This window comes from Giraffa tippelskirchi, chromosome 13 (assembly GCF_054371585.1).
Source record: "Giraffa tippelskirchi isolate mGirTip1 chromosome 13, T2T-mGirTip1v1.2.pri, whole genome shotgun sequence".
Classification (NCBI taxonomy): domain Eukaryota; kingdom Metazoa; phylum Chordata; class Mammalia; order Artiodactyla; family Giraffidae; genus Giraffa; species Giraffa tippelskirchi.
The window spans coordinates 114,897,833-114,917,692 of NC_137287.1; the positions used below are offsets into that span (position 1 = coordinate 114,897,833).

Here is a 19,860-nt window from a genome sequence, read left to right on the forward strand (position 1 = left end):
AAAACAAGAAATGATAGAATAGACATTTAAATTCTTTTGGGCTACATCATCATATTTACAAAAGGAATAAAAATTAAATCTAATCGGCTTTCCTTGAATAAGACATAATGTGATCCCATTCACCCTCTAGGTAGCAGTTGGCAGCTGCTTTACTGAAAGCGTTCTCCTCATTTGGTTCCAAAATACAGGCTCTTGATTTCCCTCCTACCTCAGTAGTGCATGGCAATGAAAAACACTATGCTTTCAAAACAAGAAGTCTAAAATTATCTGATTTTGTAAAATACATAAGATGTGTGAAATATGTGTAGAAAATAGAGTTCTAGACAGATGTATACAAAAATTTGCAGCAATGTCATAGATCATGTTTCTTGGGTAGTAGAAGACTATATGCATATATAGTTTGTTTAGAGCTGTATCATGTATATTTTTTATTTTTAAAAAATTTAAATGAAAAACAATTAAATCAAAAATTGCTTTGATGTTATTAAAAAAAAAAAACCCTCAGGAACTTGCAACGTATCGTGATTTGTCAGTCAGTCAGTTCAGTCACTCATTCGTGTCCGACTCTTTGCAACCCCATGAAGTGCAGCACGCCAGGCCTCCCTGTCCATCACCAACTCCCGGAGTTTACCCAAACTCATGTCCATTGAGTCAGTGATGCCATCTAACCATCTCATCCTCTGACGTCCCCTTCTCCTGCCTTCAATCTTTCCCAACATCAGGGGCTTTTCAAATGAGTCAGCTCTTCGCATCAGATGGCCAAAATACTGGAGTTTCAGCTTCAACATCAGTCCTTCCAATGAACACCCAGGACTGATCTCCTTTAGGATGGACTGGTTGGATCTCCTTGCAGTCCAGGCGACTCTCAAGAGTCTTCTCCAACACCACACTTCAAAAGCATCAATTCTTCTGTGCTCAGCTTTCTTTATAGTCCAACTCTCACATCCATACATGACTACTGGAAAAACCATAGCCTTGACTAGAGGGACCTTTGTTGACAAAGTAATGTCTCTGCTTTTTAATATGCTGTGTAGGTTGGTCATAACTTTCTTTCCAAGGAGTAAGCGTCTTTTAATTTCATGGCTGTGGTCACCATCTGCAATAGTTTTGGAGCCCCCCAAAAAAAGTCAGCCACTGTTTCCCCATCTATTTGCCATGAAGTGATGGGACCGGATGCCATGATCTTAGTTTTCTGAATATTGAGCTTTAAGCCAACTTTTTCACTCTCCTCTTTCACTTTCATCAAGAGGCTCTTTAGTTCTTCTTCGCTTTCTGCCATAAGGGTGGTATCATTTGCATATCTGAGGTTGATTTGTGGGCCCTTCAAAAGATTTTGTTGTTAACACATAAGTAAATAATGCCAAACAGTATTATCTAAATTACAATCTTAATAAGGAAACCATATTGAAAAGAAAAATTCTTCTGGTGCTGTGTAAAAGATATTATAAATTTAAAGTATCAGTTGTTTTTAGTAATTGATGGTTTTCACAGAAATAGGAAATAACAGTCTTGAAATTCATATGGAGCTAGAAAAGGCCCCATATATCCAAACCAGTCCTGAGACAGAAGAACAAAGCTGGAGGCTTCATACTTCTTGATTTCAAACTATGTTACAAAGCTAAAGTGATCAACACAGTATAGTATTGGCACAAAAATACACACATAGACCAATGGATTGGAATCAAGAACCCAGAAATAAACCCATGCTTATACAGTCAGTTAATATTTGACAAGGGAGCAAAGAGTGCTCAACGAGGAAAAGATGGTCTCTAATAAATGTTCTTGGGAAAACCTGATACTCATATGCAGAAGAGTAAAACTAGACCTTTTTCTTACACCACTTACAAAAATTAACTCAGAATGGATTAAAATAAATGAAAGGTCTGAAACCCCAAAACTCCTAGAAGAAAACATAGGGGAAGAGCCCCTTGACATTGGTCTTGGCAATGATTTTTTGGATATGACACTAAACGCACAAGCAATAAAAACAAGAATAAACAGTGGGACTTCATTTAGATTTTGGTTGGGATTGAATTGAATTATGTTGAGGTTATGTTGAATCATAAATCAATTTGAAAAATGCTCCCATCTTCATGATGTCATGTTTTAAAAGTCCTTTTCTGCTCCAACCTTATATAACTATTCATCTGTACTTTCCTTGAGTGCTTTTTGGATTTTGTTCTTTACATTTAAAATTTTAACCTATTTGAACTTATTTTGCTGAAAGTGTAAGTTAGGAATTCAAGTGTATAGTTTTACAAATGAATAGACAGAGACCCTTTTTCCAGCCCTTCTATTAATTATTTTTACAATACTTGTGTATCTATCTTGGGATACTTATACATAGGATACATTTCTAGAAATAGATTTCAATCAAAGGATATGGACATTTAAAGTTAATAAATATTACTGAATTGCCTACTAAAACATTGTACCAACTTATGTTCCTTTATCATTGTATTTTGATACCTGATTTTTTTCTATGCTATTATCCGTATGTTATTAGTAATCTTTTTAATTTTTGTCAATCTCATTTTAGTGTTTCATTAACTGGTTGATAGTTATTTTTATGTTTTAATAATTGATTGAGAATCTTTTATGTTTCAATGTCATTTGAATTTGTTTTGTGGCTTGCTTACTTGATCGTGTTTGAGTATGGTTTGTATATGTATTTCAAGCCCATGACAATTACTATTGTTAGAAGGGACTCTTTCTCAACAGTTTCAATGGTTAATGTTGATCTCTCTCCTTTCTGTTTCAGGATACCATGGCCAAGCGAAATACAGTGATAGGAACACCTTTTTGGATGGCTCCAGAGGTGATCCAGGAAATTGGGTACAACTGTGTAGCAGACATCTGGTCACTGGGAATAACAGCCATAGAAATGGCTGAAGGAAAGCCTCCATATGCTGATATTCATCCGATGAGGGTAAGGAAATGGGACAGAAGACCAGTGGGATGGTCAGTGACTGGTGATGATGCTAAGTCGCTTCAGTCATGTCCAACTCTGTGCAACCCCATAGACGGCAGCCTGCCAGGCTCCCCCGTCCCTGGGATTCTCCAGGCAAGAATACTGGAGTGGGTTGCCATTTCCTTCTCCAGTGCATGAAAGGGAAAAGTGAAAGCGAAGTCGCTCAGTCGTGTCCGACTCTTAGCGACCCCACGGACTGCAGCCTACCAGGCTCCTCCGTCCATGGGATTTTCCAGGCAAGAGTACTGGAGTGGGGTGCCATTGCCTTCTCCAGGTGATGATGAGAAACCGAGTTAAATGAGTTTCTTGGTTAGGCACCAGACAGTAAATGAATTAATTGTAAATAATTGATAAGTGTCAATCTAGACTTCAGATGATACACTTCCACTCATTGTAATCACTAATTAAGTCAAATGTAATCCACCCCTGTTCATTCTAGAGGTTGAGTATTGATATCCCTCTGGCAGGACTTGATTGGTTTGACTTGTGCAGTGTATATGTTTTTAGTAAATCAAGTACTCACATATTAAAAAAATTTTTTTTAATTTATTTAAAAATTTTTGACCATGTTCCACAGCATGTGGGATCTTAGTTCCTCAACCAGGGATCGAACCCACACCCCCTGCACTGGAAGCATGGAGTCTAAACCACTGGACCACCAGGGAAGTCCCCAAGTGGTCACCTTTTAACATAACAACATTAACTGGAGCTGAGAAGCAGTCCTCTCCTTTATACAGGGCATGGGCTTTGCACTGCCCTCCACAGTTCCCTGTTCACCCATATCAGTTATAATGTATTGCAGTGTTTTCTCTGTTTTTCTTATACTAGCCCTAAGAGGAAAGCAGATTATTCTTTTCAACTCATATCGCTAACACCCAGCCTGATTCATTTGTTGTTTTCTTCCTGCCTGGCCTGGGTAGGGATTTGCATGTGTGATTTCTAGAGGCTCTATGCTCCCTGACCTCCATCCAGCTCTGGAGTGTGAAGAGCCCACAGGTTGTCTCCATTGACATTCCTTCAGTGTTTCTACATTAAGCAGTTTCCTGACTTGCCCCACCCTTTGAACACCTCATCACAGCACTGTTATAAGACCTCGACTCCTGCCTTCCTCAGAGGCTCCAGAGTCTTTCCCATACCACCCAACTCAGCTCCTCCTCTTCTCTGATTAAGCAGTCCTTCTGTTAATAGACTTAACGGTTTTTTTTTTTTAAGTTATTCACATGCCCAAAGGTAAGCACCTCTCTTTTTTGGGGGACAGAAATGGAGAAGGATGGGAAGATTTACTGGCTTTATTTTTAGATTCAAATAACATAATTTAAGCTGCCTACTGCAAAGAGTTTTGTTTTTTTAAAAATCTGTACCTTTTCTATTGGAAACGCAATAAATAATTTTACAAGCGTACCTTATGTTATTGCACTTTGCCGTATTGGATTTTTACAAATTGAAGGTTTGTGGCAACACTGCATCAAGAAAGTCTGTCAGTGCCATTTTTCCAACAGCATTTGCTCACTTCATCTCTCTGTGTGACATTTTGATAATTCTCACTATATTTCAGGCCTCTTCACAATGATTATATTTGTTATGGTAATCTGTGATCAATGATCTTTGATGTTACTATTGCAAAATAACTCCCTGAAGGCTCAGTTGAAAGTTAGCATTTTTTAGCAATAAAGTAATTTTTAACTAAGGTATATACATCGTTTCTTTAGATACAATACTAGTGCATACTTAATAGACTACAGAATAGGGTAAGCCTAACTGTCATGCACTGGGAAACCAGAACAGTTCATGTGACTTGCTGATTGTGATACTCACTTTACTGCAGTAGTCTGGAATGGAACTTGCAATATCTCCTGTAGTTTTCTTTTGTGAAATCGTAGAATTTCAATGCAGTGTAGTGGGCCAGTTTTTAATTTTCAGGTATGTAGAGTTGGCGTGGCTTGGAGGTTGATGACTCCCTTATGATTTGGGGGGACTTTTGGTTTTATGACCTCCTCGCAATCACCGCTTGCATCCAGTGGTGGGGTAACTTTCAGGAAGGAGGGACCTGGGACAGCTCTGGGGCTGAGGTCACGTTCAGGATATCGATGCTCTTAGAGCTCGCCTTTTCACTTTGAAAGGCAACATGGTCAGCAAAAAACGAACAAAGCTTGCTGGATATTGTTTCAGCTCAATTTGGTCTCTCAGTCCTGTCCGACTCGTTGAGACCCCATGGGCTATACCACACCAGCCTTACCTGTCCATCACCAACTCCTGGAGCTTGCTCAAACTCATGTCCCATCAAGTGGGTGATGCCATCCAACCATCTCATCCTCTGTTGTCCCCTTCTCCTCCTGCCTTCAATCTTTCCCAGTGTCAGGATCTTTTCCAATAAGTCAAGTTTTGCGCATCAGGTGGCCAAAGTGTTGGAGCTTCAGCTTCAGCATCAGTCCTTCCAATGAATATTCAGGACTGATTTCCTTTAGGTTTGACTGTTTATTGTTTAGGGGACAAGAATAGATATGCAAGAGTGGGGAGAGAGAAAAGAGAGAGGAGGAGGGAGCAGGAGAGCTATATCAGATTCTCAAATGCAGCGATTCCCAACGTTTTTGGCACCAGGGACTGGTTTCATGGAAGGTGATTTTTCCACACTCTGGTTGGGGTGGGTGTTGGTTTCAAGCACATTACATTTATCATGTTGCTGCTGTTCTGACAAGATGTGGAGCTCAGGTGGTAACGTGAGCGATGGAGAGCAGCTGTAAATCCAGATGAAGCCTCGCTCATCTGCCCACTGCTCACCTCCTGCTGTGCAGCCTGGTTCTTGGGGACTCCTACTCTAATGGTCATACTTCCTACTTTGAGATACTTAGATTTTCATTGTAATTAGGATGGGCTTATCAAGGAGAAGAAGAAAATCATTTTATCAAACTTTGAACTTATGTCTAGTCATATTTTTATTGGAGTATCACTTTTATTTTGCCAAATTTTTTTTTTTTTCCTTTCCAACCAGGCCATCTTCATGATTCCTACCAACCCACCCCCCACATTCCGAAAGCCGGAACTGTGGTCAGATAGCTTCATGGATTTTGTGAAGCAGTGTCTAGTCAAGAGCCCTGAGCAGAGAGCCACAGCCACTCAACTCCTCCAGGTATGACTCACCCTGGGATGCTGCCTCTTTCTCTGTTTCATTCACGGGTTATCCATCCAAGATGCTGTTGACCCACCCACATGGAGATGGTGAAGAGCTGTAAGATATTCCTTGCCTCCTGTGAGGTTTGAATGTAGCTGCTTGGAAGAGGCATAGAAAAGAATGTTAAATCACTGAACAGGACAATCATGCAAGAAAATACAAGGCTGCATAGGATTAGAGAACAGGAATTGGCCTTCATTGAACACCTGCTGTGTGCTAGATAATTTACATGTTGTGCCATTTACATACACTCTGTGACAGAAGAGTGTTATTTTACTTTTATAGATGAGAAAACAGAGATTTGAAAGGTTAGCTCATTTAGAGCCACTTGGTTGGTAAACAGCAAAGCCAGGCTTAGGATCTGAGTCTTTCTGATTCCAAAGCAGGAGTTCCATACCCAGTTCTGGCAAAGAACTGGGATCAGTGGTAGGTCCACCATTTTGAACTGGTGATGCCAGGACTGCTTTCCTGGAGGAGGTAACTTCTGACCTTGGGCCTTGAAGGATGGATGGAATTTGGCGGGCAGTATGCTTCGTCGGCTCAGACAGTAAAGAATCTGCCTGCAGTGAGGGAGACCGGGGTTTAATTCCTGGGTCAAGAAGATCCCCTGAAGAAGGGAATGGCAACCCACTCCAGTAGTCTTGCCTGGAAAATTCCATGGACGGAGGAGCCTGGTGGGCTACAGTCCATGGAGTCTCAAAAAGTCAGACACAACTGAGCGACTAACACTTTCACACTTTCTTGCTTAATATTTAAGAGCTTGGATTCTGGAGCCTGACTGCCCAGGTTTGAATCTTGGCTGCCTGTTTGCTTGCTCTGTGACCTTGGGCAAGTAACATAACCTCTCTGTTTAGATTTTTTGTCTATACAGTAGAGATCAAGTACCTGCCCCGTAAGTTGGTTGTGAAGATTAAATGATACAATATGTGTGACTTTGAATAACATTTTCACATATTAAAGATAATATATTATGAATTTGACATATATCTATTATTATTGAGCTAGGCCAGTGATTTTTCAATCATGTCAGATCCATTGCTCCCTTACCAATACAAATTTTTTAATACTTATTATCTTTTTGGAATGAACCTCATAGATACTAAAATCTACTTGTGCCCATAATTTAAAAAGAAGCAGTGTAATATCTGTGATATGATGGAGAAATATAAGGGTAATTATTTATAATAAAGTAATATATGTGTCAATATAGAAATGCTCCAGCTTTTCAACTTAGAAATGTAATGAAGTAATCAGACACCTGTACCTAACATCACGAATGAGTTTCAATTTAAGAGCAGTAAGAAGAACAGAAACCGTTCCATTCAAGAAACGTAGGAAAATGAGTGGGTGGATACGAACAGAAATCTTATGTTAAGTAATAACAAAGCAGACTGATTTGTATGTGATAAGAGGGGAGAAATGATCTTATGGACTTGCCCAGTGGAGAGAACAAGGAAATAGTTACTCTTGCAGATGAGCTGGGTCCTTTTTCTAAGTAGTGGCAAATTCTTTTCCTGCCTGGATGAGGTACTGATACAGTTTTGTAGAAAAGATATCTCCCATATTTCAATCCCACCACACGTTGAGGCATCCTGTTCACTTCTAGAGTTCTTGCAAAGACCTTGGAGCCCATATCTTCTGATGGGTGGTGGGAAACAGAGAATGGATTGCAGATAAACACTGGGGACAATGTTAGAACAAGTTTGGAAAACAACAGCTACCCCCACCCCTCCAGAAAAGAATTTTCCTGTGTAACTTTCACAGCATAAATTTTTTTATTGTGTTACAAAGGCAAACAACAAAATTGTAAGATGGTATTAATATTAAAAACTTTAAGCCTAGGATGGATGATCAACAAGGTCCTACTGTATAGCACAGGGAACTATATTCAGTATTCTCTGATAAACCATAATGGAAAAGAATATAAAAAAAGAATGTCTATATGTGTATAATTTAGTCACTTTGCTGTACATCAGAGATTGGTACAATGTTGTAAATTAACTGTATACTTCAGTAAAAAAAAAATTTTAAAAAAAGGACTTCCCTAGCGGTTCACTGGTTAAGACTCTGCTCTTTCACTGCCAAGGGCTTGGGTTCAATCCCTGGTTGGGGAACTAAGATCCCACAAGCCACATGGTACAGAAAAAAAAAAATCCCAAGTTTTAAGTCCTTTTTTCTATTGAGGAAAGTCAACAATATCACGGTGTTTCAAGTGCCTTTGCAGATGCATAATACTTGGACTTACATCTGTTACATATTTGTGACTAGTTTTACTATTTCTGCAGTAACTAACTTTTGGCACTAAAATCTTTTTGCATATGCATACATGCTCAGTCATTCAGTTGTGTCCAGCTCTTTGCAACCTCATGGACTGTAGTCTGCTAGGCTCCTCTGTCCATGGGATTTTCCAGGCAAGAAAACTGGAGTGAGATGCCATTTCCTCCTCCAAGGGATCTTCCCAACCCAGGGATCGAACCTGAATTTTCTGCACTGGCAGGCAGATTCTTTACCACTGAGCCACTTGAGAAGCCGCCAAATCCTTTTTACCCAAATACATAGTTGGAAATGCTATAGGACATTGAATAGAAAGAATAAGCAGGATGAGTAACCTATTCAGTGATTTCTAAACAGTGTCTTTATTCCACTATGCCCCCCTCTCCAAAATCACCTCCCAAATTAACCAAACTATGCTTATCCCTTGAAAAAATTTGTCAGTGTACATGTATCAAAGTGTGTGTGTACTCTGAGACATTCGAACGGTGTGGAGAATCGGCTACGGTTTGTTTTTGTGCAGGACTCTTCTGCATTTTAAACAAGATTGCTTGTGTCCCTGCTCCCTATCCTGTGTCCCATGTAGCTTGTGTTCTTTAAACATTTTAACCGTAAGGTCCCTACACATTTACAGAGCTTCCTCTAGGGGGGTGATGCCAGCCTGTTGAGACTCTCTAGAGTTGCTAGAAATGGAGGAAACATTCCAGCCAAGCCAAAAAACACATGGGCAAAACGGAACGTACCCGCTCAAAGTTATAAAGTGAGTGAGTTCAGTTCAGTCGCTCAGTTGTGTCCGACTCTTTGTGACCGCATGGACTGTAGCACGCCAGGCTTCCCTGTTCATCATCAACTCCCGGAGCCTACTCAAACTCATGTCCATCGAGTTGGTGATGCCATCTGACCATCTCATCCACTGTTTTCCCCTTCTCTTCCTGCCTCCAGTCTTTCCCAGCATCAGGGTCTTTTCAAATGAGTCATTCTTCAAATCAGGTGAGAGTGTGAGTTAGGGTTGGCTGTTGTCCAAAGCATAAAGAGAACGATTAGATTCACTGGTTGATTCAGCAAAGACTGTCAAGGGCCTCCTCTGTGCTGGCTAGTATTTTGGCACCAGTGCCTCATAAGCCATCTTCAACTTTCTTGTCGAAGCACCCCTTTGTCAAGAGTGCCAAAGGAGTGTCCATACTTCGGGACTTGATTAATGAAGCCATGGACGTGAAGCTGAAACGCCAGGAGGCCCAGCAGCGGGAGGTGGACCAGGATGAGGAAGAAAACTCGGTGAGTGGCAGGCGTTGCGGTGGGCCTTGGGCGTTAATGCTTGTCATTTTGTGATTGCCAGCCAGGGAAGACAAGTCAGAGTTGTGGGATCCGCCTGGAGCTGGAGGCGCTCCTTGCCCCACCGTGTCCTGTCGTGGACCAGGGCTTGCTGGATGTGTTCGTTCTTCTCCCAGTGCTTCCTGAGACACTTCCACATTTTATTCTTTTGCCTCCATATCTTTTCTTCAGTTTAACTTTTTATTCAGGAAAGAGAATGTTCAGGTGTGAGACTGGGTATTTCTGTGCCCTTTTGGGGCATCTAGTATCCATACTAGCTATGTAGACTTTACACTGATAGTCTCTCTCACAACCCTGAGATTCCAAAGGTGTGTACCTTAGCTCCTTAGAGCAGTGTTAAAAAAATATACAGGTTAGATACGCGGCTCTCATATGGATAAATGTATGCTCTTCTTTGGTTGACTAGGAGTGTTCTCATGGAGAATAGCTTTTAGAAATTGTGAATCAATATACTGTATACCTGTAACATATATAATGGTGACTCAGTGCTAAAGAATCCACCTGCCAATGCAGGAGACTTGGGTTTGATCCTTTGGTCAGGAAGATCCTCTGGAGAAGGCAACCCACTCCAGTATTCTTGCCCAGGAAATCCCATGGACAGAGGAGCCTGGCGGGCTATAGTCCATGGGATTGCAAAAGAGTCAGACACAACTCAGCGACTAAACAACAACAACATATATAATACAGTATACCAACTACACTTGAATTGAAAGAGTGTTCTTAATTCTACGATTAAGCCTCAAATCCAGAAATGTTTGCAGCAAGATGAGTAAGAGTAATTCAGAAAACTCAAATCTTTTTAATCAAATTAGCCCTCATTTGGGATTTCCTCCTTTTCCAGGAGGAGGATGAGCTAGATTCTGGCACGATGGTCCGAGCAGCAGGGGATGAGACGGGCACCGTCCGAGCAGCCAGCAGCATGAGTGACGGGGCCAATACGATGATCGAGCACGATGACACGTTGCCGTCCCAGCTGGGCACCATGGTGATCAACACAGAGGACGAGGAAGGGGAAGGCACGATGAAAAGTAAGGCTCTGATTAAACAGACTAACTTCACAGGCAGACCTGGTGCGTTCCAGAGAAAGCAGATTCTCGCGGTCCACATGGACTCAGTCTTGAGGCTCCCCTCTGTTGTTTAATCTAAGGAGCGAGAGCGGTGGAGCCTTGGGGCAGCAGTGGAGGGTTCGAGGAGGGAGGAAGCTGGCATCTGCAGTCAGAGGCAGGAAAACAGCAGCAGTGAGGATTGACTTTCGGACCTAAACAGCCATTCTCTTGTTGAATGTCATCACTTTTTTTTTTTTTCTTCTTTTCCTTGATCTGCAGAGGCAAGCACATACACTTGTTTTTTCTTTTTTCCTACCAAAGTGGTTGTTTATTTTATTTTTAATTCATAGTGTTCATTGTTGATGTAAGTGATTAGGTGACTGTTCGTATTGCCCAAATCAGTGGTTCCAGTGGTTCTACATCTGGTCCAGCACTTGGAGTGGGTGGTCTTTGTCAATGTAGACAATCTGGCCGGTGTGTTGTGGTATTTCATAGTGGTTTTAATTAACATTTCCCTATTGACTAATGCTTTGGAGCATACTTTTGTGTAGTTCTTGGTCATTTGTATCTCTTCTTTTGCTTCTCCCTCTTCTCCTTTGTATATTGTTGTTACACATTTTACTTCTAGAGTAGCGCATACATCTACATCGTTGTGATGCACAGTTCAGAGTGTAGCGAAACTCTGAGCTATTTACCATACGGATTATCTTCAGTCTGTTTTCGTGATCTTTAGTCTGTGTGTCTAAATCAGGTTTATGAATCTCAGTCAATATCTTAAGGATGAGTGTACAGATTGAAGAGTCCCATCAATCACTTCTAGTTTAAACACGTCTCTAACGCTGCTGATCCTTTTTATTCGGCCTGTGCCTGAGGCCTCATACCTGTGCTCAGTTCCCATCAAAGGGGGCCAGCCTCCCCTCTCCTTTGAGTTCTTTTCTTTTTCCCTTTCTCTCTGCATCACAGACCAAGTCACAGAGGAGAGGAATTTGGGAGTACAAAGTGGTAATAATTGAGTTGAGTTCTAAACATACAGTGTAGCTTAAACTCTGTAGGTTTAAAGCATTAAATATCTATGGTCTTTTCATCATTTTTTTTTTTTTTACTTCATCTTTTAAAACTTTAAGTTTTAAACTTCTAAATCAGGGGTTATTTGGCAAACTATGGTCCACAGGCCAAATCCGGCCTGCCACCTGGCTTCGGCAGTTAAGTTTCCTTGGAACACAACCATGTCCGTCCTTTTGCTTATTGTCCATGACCACTTCTGCGCTACAAAGACAGAGCTGAGCAGTTGTGAATGAGACCAGGTGGCCCCCAAAGCCTGAAATGTTTACTGTCTGATCTTTTACAGACAGAAAAAGTTCTCTGACCAGTGCTTTAGACCTGCTGCTTTGTGACTGATTAGTTCATTCAGTAAACTTCTCTTCAGTGCCTACTACTGTATCCCAGGTACTTTGCTAGATGCTGAGGATACAGCAGAGAAGGAAGAAACAGTCTGTGCCCTGAAAGAAGTCGTTGTCTAGTCTGGGGGACAGACCATTTAATTATACTTCAGCGTACAAAATGGGCTTTAAAGCAGAGGTAATCTGAGGGTGTTGGCGAAGCAGAGTGGAAGAGTATTTAATTTAGGCTGGGGATTACTGACCAATTCCTGGAGGGAAAAGGCAGGGAGGTTGGCAGTGAGTAGGGTGGGTAGAGGTATGCCAGCAGAGGAAGCCGGGTCCACAGAGTCCAAACGGCAGTGAGTTCGGGGGAACCGCAGCTGGTTTATTGCAGCTGGAACAGACTGTTCCAGGGCTGTGGTTCTCAGGCAGCCCCCTCGAATCTTCACCTTCCAGGTCTGTGTATTTATAATCAGCCCTTTGTTTCTGAAGGGAAAAGGTTTTCTTGTTTTCTTTTTTCTAGTTTGGGGCCCAGGCTCATCATCTGTGTTTGACTTTGGGTCAGAATTCTACAGATGGTGAAAGAATACTCACATTGCCGATGGATGTGTAAATTGCTCTGACTTTCTGGAATGTAGTGTGTATCAAGAGTTTAAAAAATGCAAACCTTTGACCCAATAAATTCCATTTCTAGGAATTTGGCCCAAGAAAATAATTGAAGATCTAGGCAAATTAATATTCCAGCTTTATAAAAGTAAAAAGATAAATTAACATGCTAATATGTGCATAGAAAAAAAAAGACTGGAAAAAAAAAAAACCAGTCAAAAGGCTAGAAAAAAATCAACCAAATATTAAAAGTAGGTAAAGGGATTATAAATAGGTACTTTCAATTGTATTTATTTTCCAAATTATTTTCTAGAGTTATTCTCAGAGGAAAAAAATGCCACCAGAAATACTGCTGATATCATAGTGTATCCTGTAAATTATTAATAGGACTTTGAATTCTGCATTGCCTGAAGAATCTTTGTTTTTCTTCTTAGTCCTTGTACTGTTGTTTATGGCGTTAAAAATGGATATTTACAAAGAGTTTATGGGCTTCCCTGGTGGCTCAGATGGTAAAGCATCTGTCCGCAACACTGAAGACCCAGGTTCGATCCCTGAGTCGGGAAGATACCCTGGAGAAGGAAATGGCAACCCACTCTGGTATCCTTGCCTGGAAAATGCTATGGACAGAGGAAGTGGTAGGCTACAGTTCTTGGGGTTGCAAAGAGTCAGACACAATGGAGCGACTTCACAAAGAGTTTCTAAAAACATTTTCACTCCTTGCTAGTCTCAATTCTTATTACAAAAGTGTTCTTAGGGTGTATTTCATCCCCTGGATGAAAGATTTGGTGTTCCATAAATTGTCAAGTGAATCCTATGTATTAAATTTAGTTTTTCTTTTGTTCTTTTAAGTAGGTAACCTATGTAATTTGTTAGGTTTGTTTGTTTTGCAGTAATGAGCTGCTGACTCCTGGTTCTTTTCATTGACTCTAAATGCTATATCGTCTCCTTGTTTTAAGGGCTTTAATTATGAAGATGATTATAATCCGTATGTAATATAACTTGGCTGACCCATTAATGTGTGTTGTGCGTGCATGTGTTATGGAAAATCTGCCTTTTTTAAATTTAAGGAATTTATTTTGTTCCAAATGTAATTGTCATATTTTAAGTGCTCATTAATTCATTGGGTTGTTTGTTCAGTTTCTGAGCCTGGACAGTGTTAGCATGTCTAATGAGAAACATGCATCTTTTATTATAGCCATGAGGGAAAACCCACTTAAAAGCCTCAACAGTCACAGCTAACTGACATTAAATAAACTTTGTTCACAATCTGTTTCAGGTTGTATAATTCAATTTTTGAGTCACAAGTTAGATTTGCCACTTATTTTGATATCTTTACTCATTACTTTAGGAGTTGTTGAAACTTTTCACTCTGGAAAATTAAAATATTTTTAATTTTAATTTTCAGAATAATATCATAACCTCTATGCAGAATAATGTCATAACCTCTATGGACATATAACCAGTTTCAAAAATAACTCACTGCCCATTATATTTCAGCCTTATGCCAAAAAAAAGCCAAACTGAATTAATTTAAAGCAGATCTCAGACATTAGACCACTTCTTCAGAACTGATTTGTAAACATTTAAAGGAGACCAACCGAGCCTGACTCAGATACTATCTGTGTTAGGTTGGACAATTCTCTTTCCTTGTATGGGCCTCAGTGCCCCTAATCAATAAAAGCAGAGTTATCAATCTTATTTTTTCCCTTGTCCCTTATAGTTCTACTTGTCCACATGTTTATAAAAATTATAGAAGTCATGACTAATACAGAACTGAAGTTTCTGCAATTTTAAATTTTGTGATAATAGTCTTTCACTTACTATCTTAGAAAAGGTTTGATATTTCAATTGCCTCTGTTCTCATTTACTGTATTAAAAATTATTTATGTCAGCAGTATTCTAACAGTATCAGTGCCCTCTCACAAAAGGAATTAGTTCACCCCTAAGTCCTCTCATTCCAGCAGATAACTCCTGTTCTTGACCGTATGCCTGTATAGTTCCTATATGATAATAATTTGCCTAGATGGTCTACTTTCTAATTGTTTTCTGCTGAAAAAGCATATACATTTTCCATGTTGTTTGCATAGGAAAAATTTCCTAGGAACAATTTTTGTTTGAATGATTATTTAAACAACATATTGCGCACGTGTTGCCATATTGTCCTCCAGAAGGCTTGTACCAGTATACATTCCACAAGGATTAATAGCAATTATCAGTATCCTTTGTTTCTTCCCTGGACAGCTAGCTATTTCCCCTTTATAGTTTCCGTCTTGTAAATCTCTCTGTGCCACTTTTTGAGTGTTTTCCCTGGATTTATCTTATAATTCTAAAATTCTTTTTTGAGTCATGTCTAATCAACTGTCTGACCCAGACATTGTGTTTTTTTCAGTAGCCAATATTTGCTTATAGTCATATGACTAGTAAACACTGGAGTTGGAAATTGAAAGAACTCCCAAGACTATGGGACTTGCCTGTAGCTCAGATGGTAAAGAATCTGCCTGCAATGCAAGAGACACAGGTTCAGTCCCTGGGTCAGGAAGATCCTCTGGACAAGGGAATGGCAACCCACTCCAGTATTCTTGCCTGGAGAATCTCATGGACAGAGGAGCCTGGCGGGCTGCAGTCTGTGGGGTCGCAAAGAGCTGGACACGACTGAGCAACTAACGCTATAAAGGTTCTTAATCTTAGTCCCAAAGTCTGTGCTCTTTTCATTCTACTGAACTTCTGGTTTGTTTTGGAAGCCTATCCTTGTGTTAAATGTGTATTGTGTGTGTGTGTGTGTGTGTGTGTGTGTGTGTGTACATGCACACACCCACACACTCAGTTGTGTCCTCTTGGTGACCCCTGGACTGTAGCCGACCAGGTTCCTCTGTCCATGGAGTTTTCCAGGTAAGAATACTGGAGTGCCTTGCCATTTCCTTCTCCAGAGAATCTTCTCCACCCAGGGATCAAACCTAAGGCTCTTGCCGTGTTTCCTGAATCACAGGCAGTTTCTTGATCCCTGAGCCACCGGGGAAACCACAATGTGCATTAGATCCATAATATAAACCTATCAAAATTCATGTTAAGACTGGTGTTGGCTTCTGAGGAAATTCCAGAGATACCTTTTTTTTTTAAAAGAAACAATTGCGTTTTATATATATTTATTGTACCCAAGAGGATAGACATTATAACCAGTAATGATAATCATTAATGACTAGGCACTTAATATCTACCAGGTGTGGTGCTTAATCCTTTGTAAGCATCTCATATATTTTAATCATTGCAGTCATGCTGTGTGGTTTTTCATAGCCACCTCCACCCCTTTCAGAGCAGCAGAAACTGAATTGCAAAGCGATTAAGTAACTTGCTCGTGATTACATAGTGAGCAAGAGAAGAGCCAAGACCTGAGGCCAGATGCGTCTGATTCCAAGGCTCATGCTCTTAACCATTATGTTACCCTGCCCCTCAGCAGAGCCCCTTTATTAAGTTGTGGAGGGATAGGACCAGGGTGTCTGACGGGAGGTCTCAGCTTGCCAGGATCCATGCTGGTAGTTGGAGTACCTCACCCCTCTACACGTTTCCCCAGGATTTCCAGAGGCAGAGAGCACAAGGTTTTCTAAGGGGACCTTCCTCTGATGATTCTGTTAACATCTGAGGGCGTATGTCTTGGTTGTGTATGTCTGACTACCATAAAGAATCAGATTGAAGTTGGAGGGAGGGTTGAAGGGGGGTGCAATATGATTGTTTTATGAGAGACCTCAAGAACAACCTTTCACAACCACAAAGGTAAATCATGGCCCACACTACTTTGAAAACCCCTGTCTGGATAAAATACTAGTTTGGGGATTTGGGTAGGCTTCTTCTGTGTGTCTGTGGCAGTGGGGTCTGTTTTTTTTGCATAAGGACTGGAGAAGAACTTTTGCCCCCATGATTTGAAGTTCACCTTCCTGAGATGACTTGCGAGGGTTCTGTCAGTGTCACGGTGCTCATACTTTCTCTGCACCAGTAGAGGGAGCTCTGTCATAGGTTATGAGTTTAAACGGTATCCTCACTTGTGTCCACAAATCCCCTTTCTATGGAAGGCTTCATTCTAGATCAAGACTGTGATTTATTTATTTTAACATCTATTTTAAGTAACTAAAGCAATACTAGGGCAATGTCTTTATTGTATTTAGGTAGGAGTTTGAATACCTCATACTTGGCAAAGTTCAAGTAAGACCAAAGTTGGTCAGAACGTCTCAAAATAGTTTAAACTTTTCCTCTCTCTTCCCAGATTTCTCAGTAGACCTTAACCAGAACGGAGGTGTTTTTTCTGCAGCATGGTACCATGCATATAGTTTTGAAACTATCATCTGCCAAAGTGACCCTAACAAAGTAACTGAATATATATATATATTTAAAAAACTTAAAATTCTTCTGCAGAAAATTACTTGGGCAAAGTTATTTTATGTATCATAATAAACATTAACAATGACAGTTTATAGCTTTTCTTGTGTAGCCACTTTAGTTTTCCTCTAATTTATTTCTGTATTGACTTCACAAATCCAATACTTCCTTTGAGAGTAGATGTTGCCCTTTTTTTTTTCCTTTCCTTTTTTGTTACTGGTTTGCAGTGGTTCTTTGTGTGTTGGATACTAATTTTTCATCAGTTATATGCATTGTAAATATTTTTTCCCAGCTAGTGACTTGTGCTTTTAATTTTTCAGGATCTTTTCTTAGAAAGCAACTTTTGTTTTCATAAAGTCACATTTGTCAGAATTTTCTTACACTGTATGTTTTTTGTGCCTTCTTTAAGAAATTCTTAATAATGTATTTTAAAAAAATTTTATTATTATATTGGTGTATAGTTGATTTACAATGTTGGGCTAGTTTCAGGTGTATGGCAAAGTGATTTAGTTATGCATGCATCCATTCTTTTTCAGATTCTTTTCCTGTAGGTTACTACAGAATATTGAGTAAGGTTCCCTGTGCTATATATAGTAGGTCCTTGTTGATTATCTATTTTATATGTAGTAGAGTGTATATGTTAATCCCAGACTCCTAATTTATCATTCCTCCTACTCTTTTGGTAATCAAGATGTTTACTAGACAGTGCATGGTGATCATTTCATAATGTATGCAAATGTCAAATCATTATGTAATACATCTGAAACTAAAATGTCATGTGCCAACAGTATTTCAACTAAGAGAAATCCTTTGCTACTCAAATATCTTAAAAACTGTCTCCTATTTTTTTTTTCCTAAAGGTTATAAAGTTTTACTGTCCACATTTAGGACTTTAATATATCAGATATTTTTAAAAATTTGCAATATGAGGTATAGTCATCTAATTTTATTTCTTCCATGTGAAAGATTTGCTTTTCCCTCCATTCAGATCTTTGGTCCTGTTACCTTCTCAGGCCTTCCTTGCCTATCTATGAAAAATAAATTCTCCTTCTCCTACTTGTTTTTCTTTTCAATTACAGGTTACTATTGAAATTTATATTATTCTTCCATGCAAATTTTAGTATCAGTCTATGAAATTTTGTAAAATACCTCTGGGATATTGACCGAATTGCATTGAATACACAGATTAATTAGGCAGAATGGCCATCTTTATGATGGTAATTCTTCCTATTTGTGAACATAGTTTATCGTCTCATCTGTTTGGCTTGTATCTTGTATTCTTAAATAACTTTATAATTATATCCATAAAGATACTTTAGATCTTTTTGTTAATTTTTGTAGATTACTTTATTTGTTCTAATAGGTTTTTTTTTTTTTAAATGAAGACAATCTAATTGTTTGTGAATTGCATTCTTAGTTTTTCCTTTTGATCTTTATACTTAATACAGTTTTCTGTCTTACTAAGACCTCTAAAAATAGAGGTGGTAGTGGGCATTCTTGTCTGATTCCTTATCTTAAAGAAATTTCTTCTAATAATTTCCATTAAGTCATTGTAGTGGATCTGGTATATTATCAAGTTAAAGAAGATGTTGTCTGTTTCTGGTTTAAGAGATTTCTTTTTTAATCAAAATTGGTAATAAATTTTATTGTTAGTTTTTTTGGTTGAATACAGCTATTCAGTTTTCTTGCTTACTAATGTATTCAGCTAACACTATCATTTTTTCTCGAAGTTCAGTGTTCTCTGCATCCCACAGGTTTCATATGTGGGACATTGTAAATATTTTTTCCCAGTTTGTGGTGCTTTGTGCTTATTACATATTTCTTTTTTAACTCTTGAATTATTCAGAAGTACTTTTTAAAAACCAAATTGTATGAACTTTTTAAACTACTTATTTTTAATTTTCAATTTCGGAGAATTATGGCTAACAAACACATTTGACCTAATATGTCAGTAATTTTTGTTAAATGTTGTTTCCGTGCCTTAGAAAAAATGTGTGTTTTCAAATTGCTTGTAGGAATCTATATGTATCTGGTGGATTCAGCTTGTTAATTGTCTTCAAATATAGCTATTCACAACTAATTCTTGATATTTGATCTTTTGGTTTCTGAGGGAGATATGCTAAAATTGTTACTCTGTGTTTGTGATTTGTCTATTTATTTTTGTTAATTTTGAGGTTTATATTTTTTGGGGAGAGGTCTTTTGTATTTTGAGGTTGCATTGTCCGATGCATATAGATTTAGAATTGTTAACCCTTCCTGGGAATTGTTCCTTTTATATTTGACTTTTGTAATTTCCCTGAGATACAGGTTTATCAGTTATGAACTTCCTGCCATACATAATGAGGAAGTTCAAGTTAAAAGTTCAGCGTCTTGTCTAAAGTCAGCCTAGACTGCAAGCCTTTGGCTTCTATCCTCATTGCTTCTGTGATATAGGGCATCTTGTTAAAAATTGTGAAAAGCCTGCCTTTCTTACCTCTTGACACCTATTTCTAGGATCTTCAAACCTAAGACTTTTGTGATGTTGGTGTTTTGGGTTATCAAGACTCACAACTGTGATAAGGTTTTATAGCTAGCTAGCTAGGTTGATTGAAGGATGATAATGCAAATATAGTAAGATGTTAACATATGGGGAGTCTGAGTGAAGGTTATCTGGATAGTCTTTGTAACCTTGAAGGTTTTGTACATCTGGTACATCAGCATAAAACATTTCATGATTTT

General features: G+C 39.1%; 1 protein-coding gene across 4 annotated transcripts in view; it reads left to right on the forward strand.

Annotated features, from left to right (window-relative positions):
- STK4 (serine/threonine kinase 4) overlaps positions 1-19,860 on the forward strand; it is a 93,404-nt gene that overhangs the window by 17,978 nt on the left and 55,566 nt on the right. For all 4 annotated transcript variants that reach the window (XR_014073163.1, XM_081557095.1, XM_081557093.1 and 1 more), the window contains exons 6-9: positions 2,762-2,929; positions 5,961-6,098; positions 9,558-9,686; positions 10,585-10,771. Coding sequence is in view for 3 of the 4 variants with exons in the window: in XM_081557095.1 (XP_081413221.1) it covers positions 2,762-2,929; positions 5,961-6,098; positions 9,558-9,686; positions 10,585-10,771 (622 nt within the window). In the remaining variant the exon portion in view is untranslated. The remainder of the gene's footprint in view (positions 1-2,761; positions 2,930-5,960; positions 6,099-9,557; positions 9,687-10,584; positions 10,772-19,860) is intronic.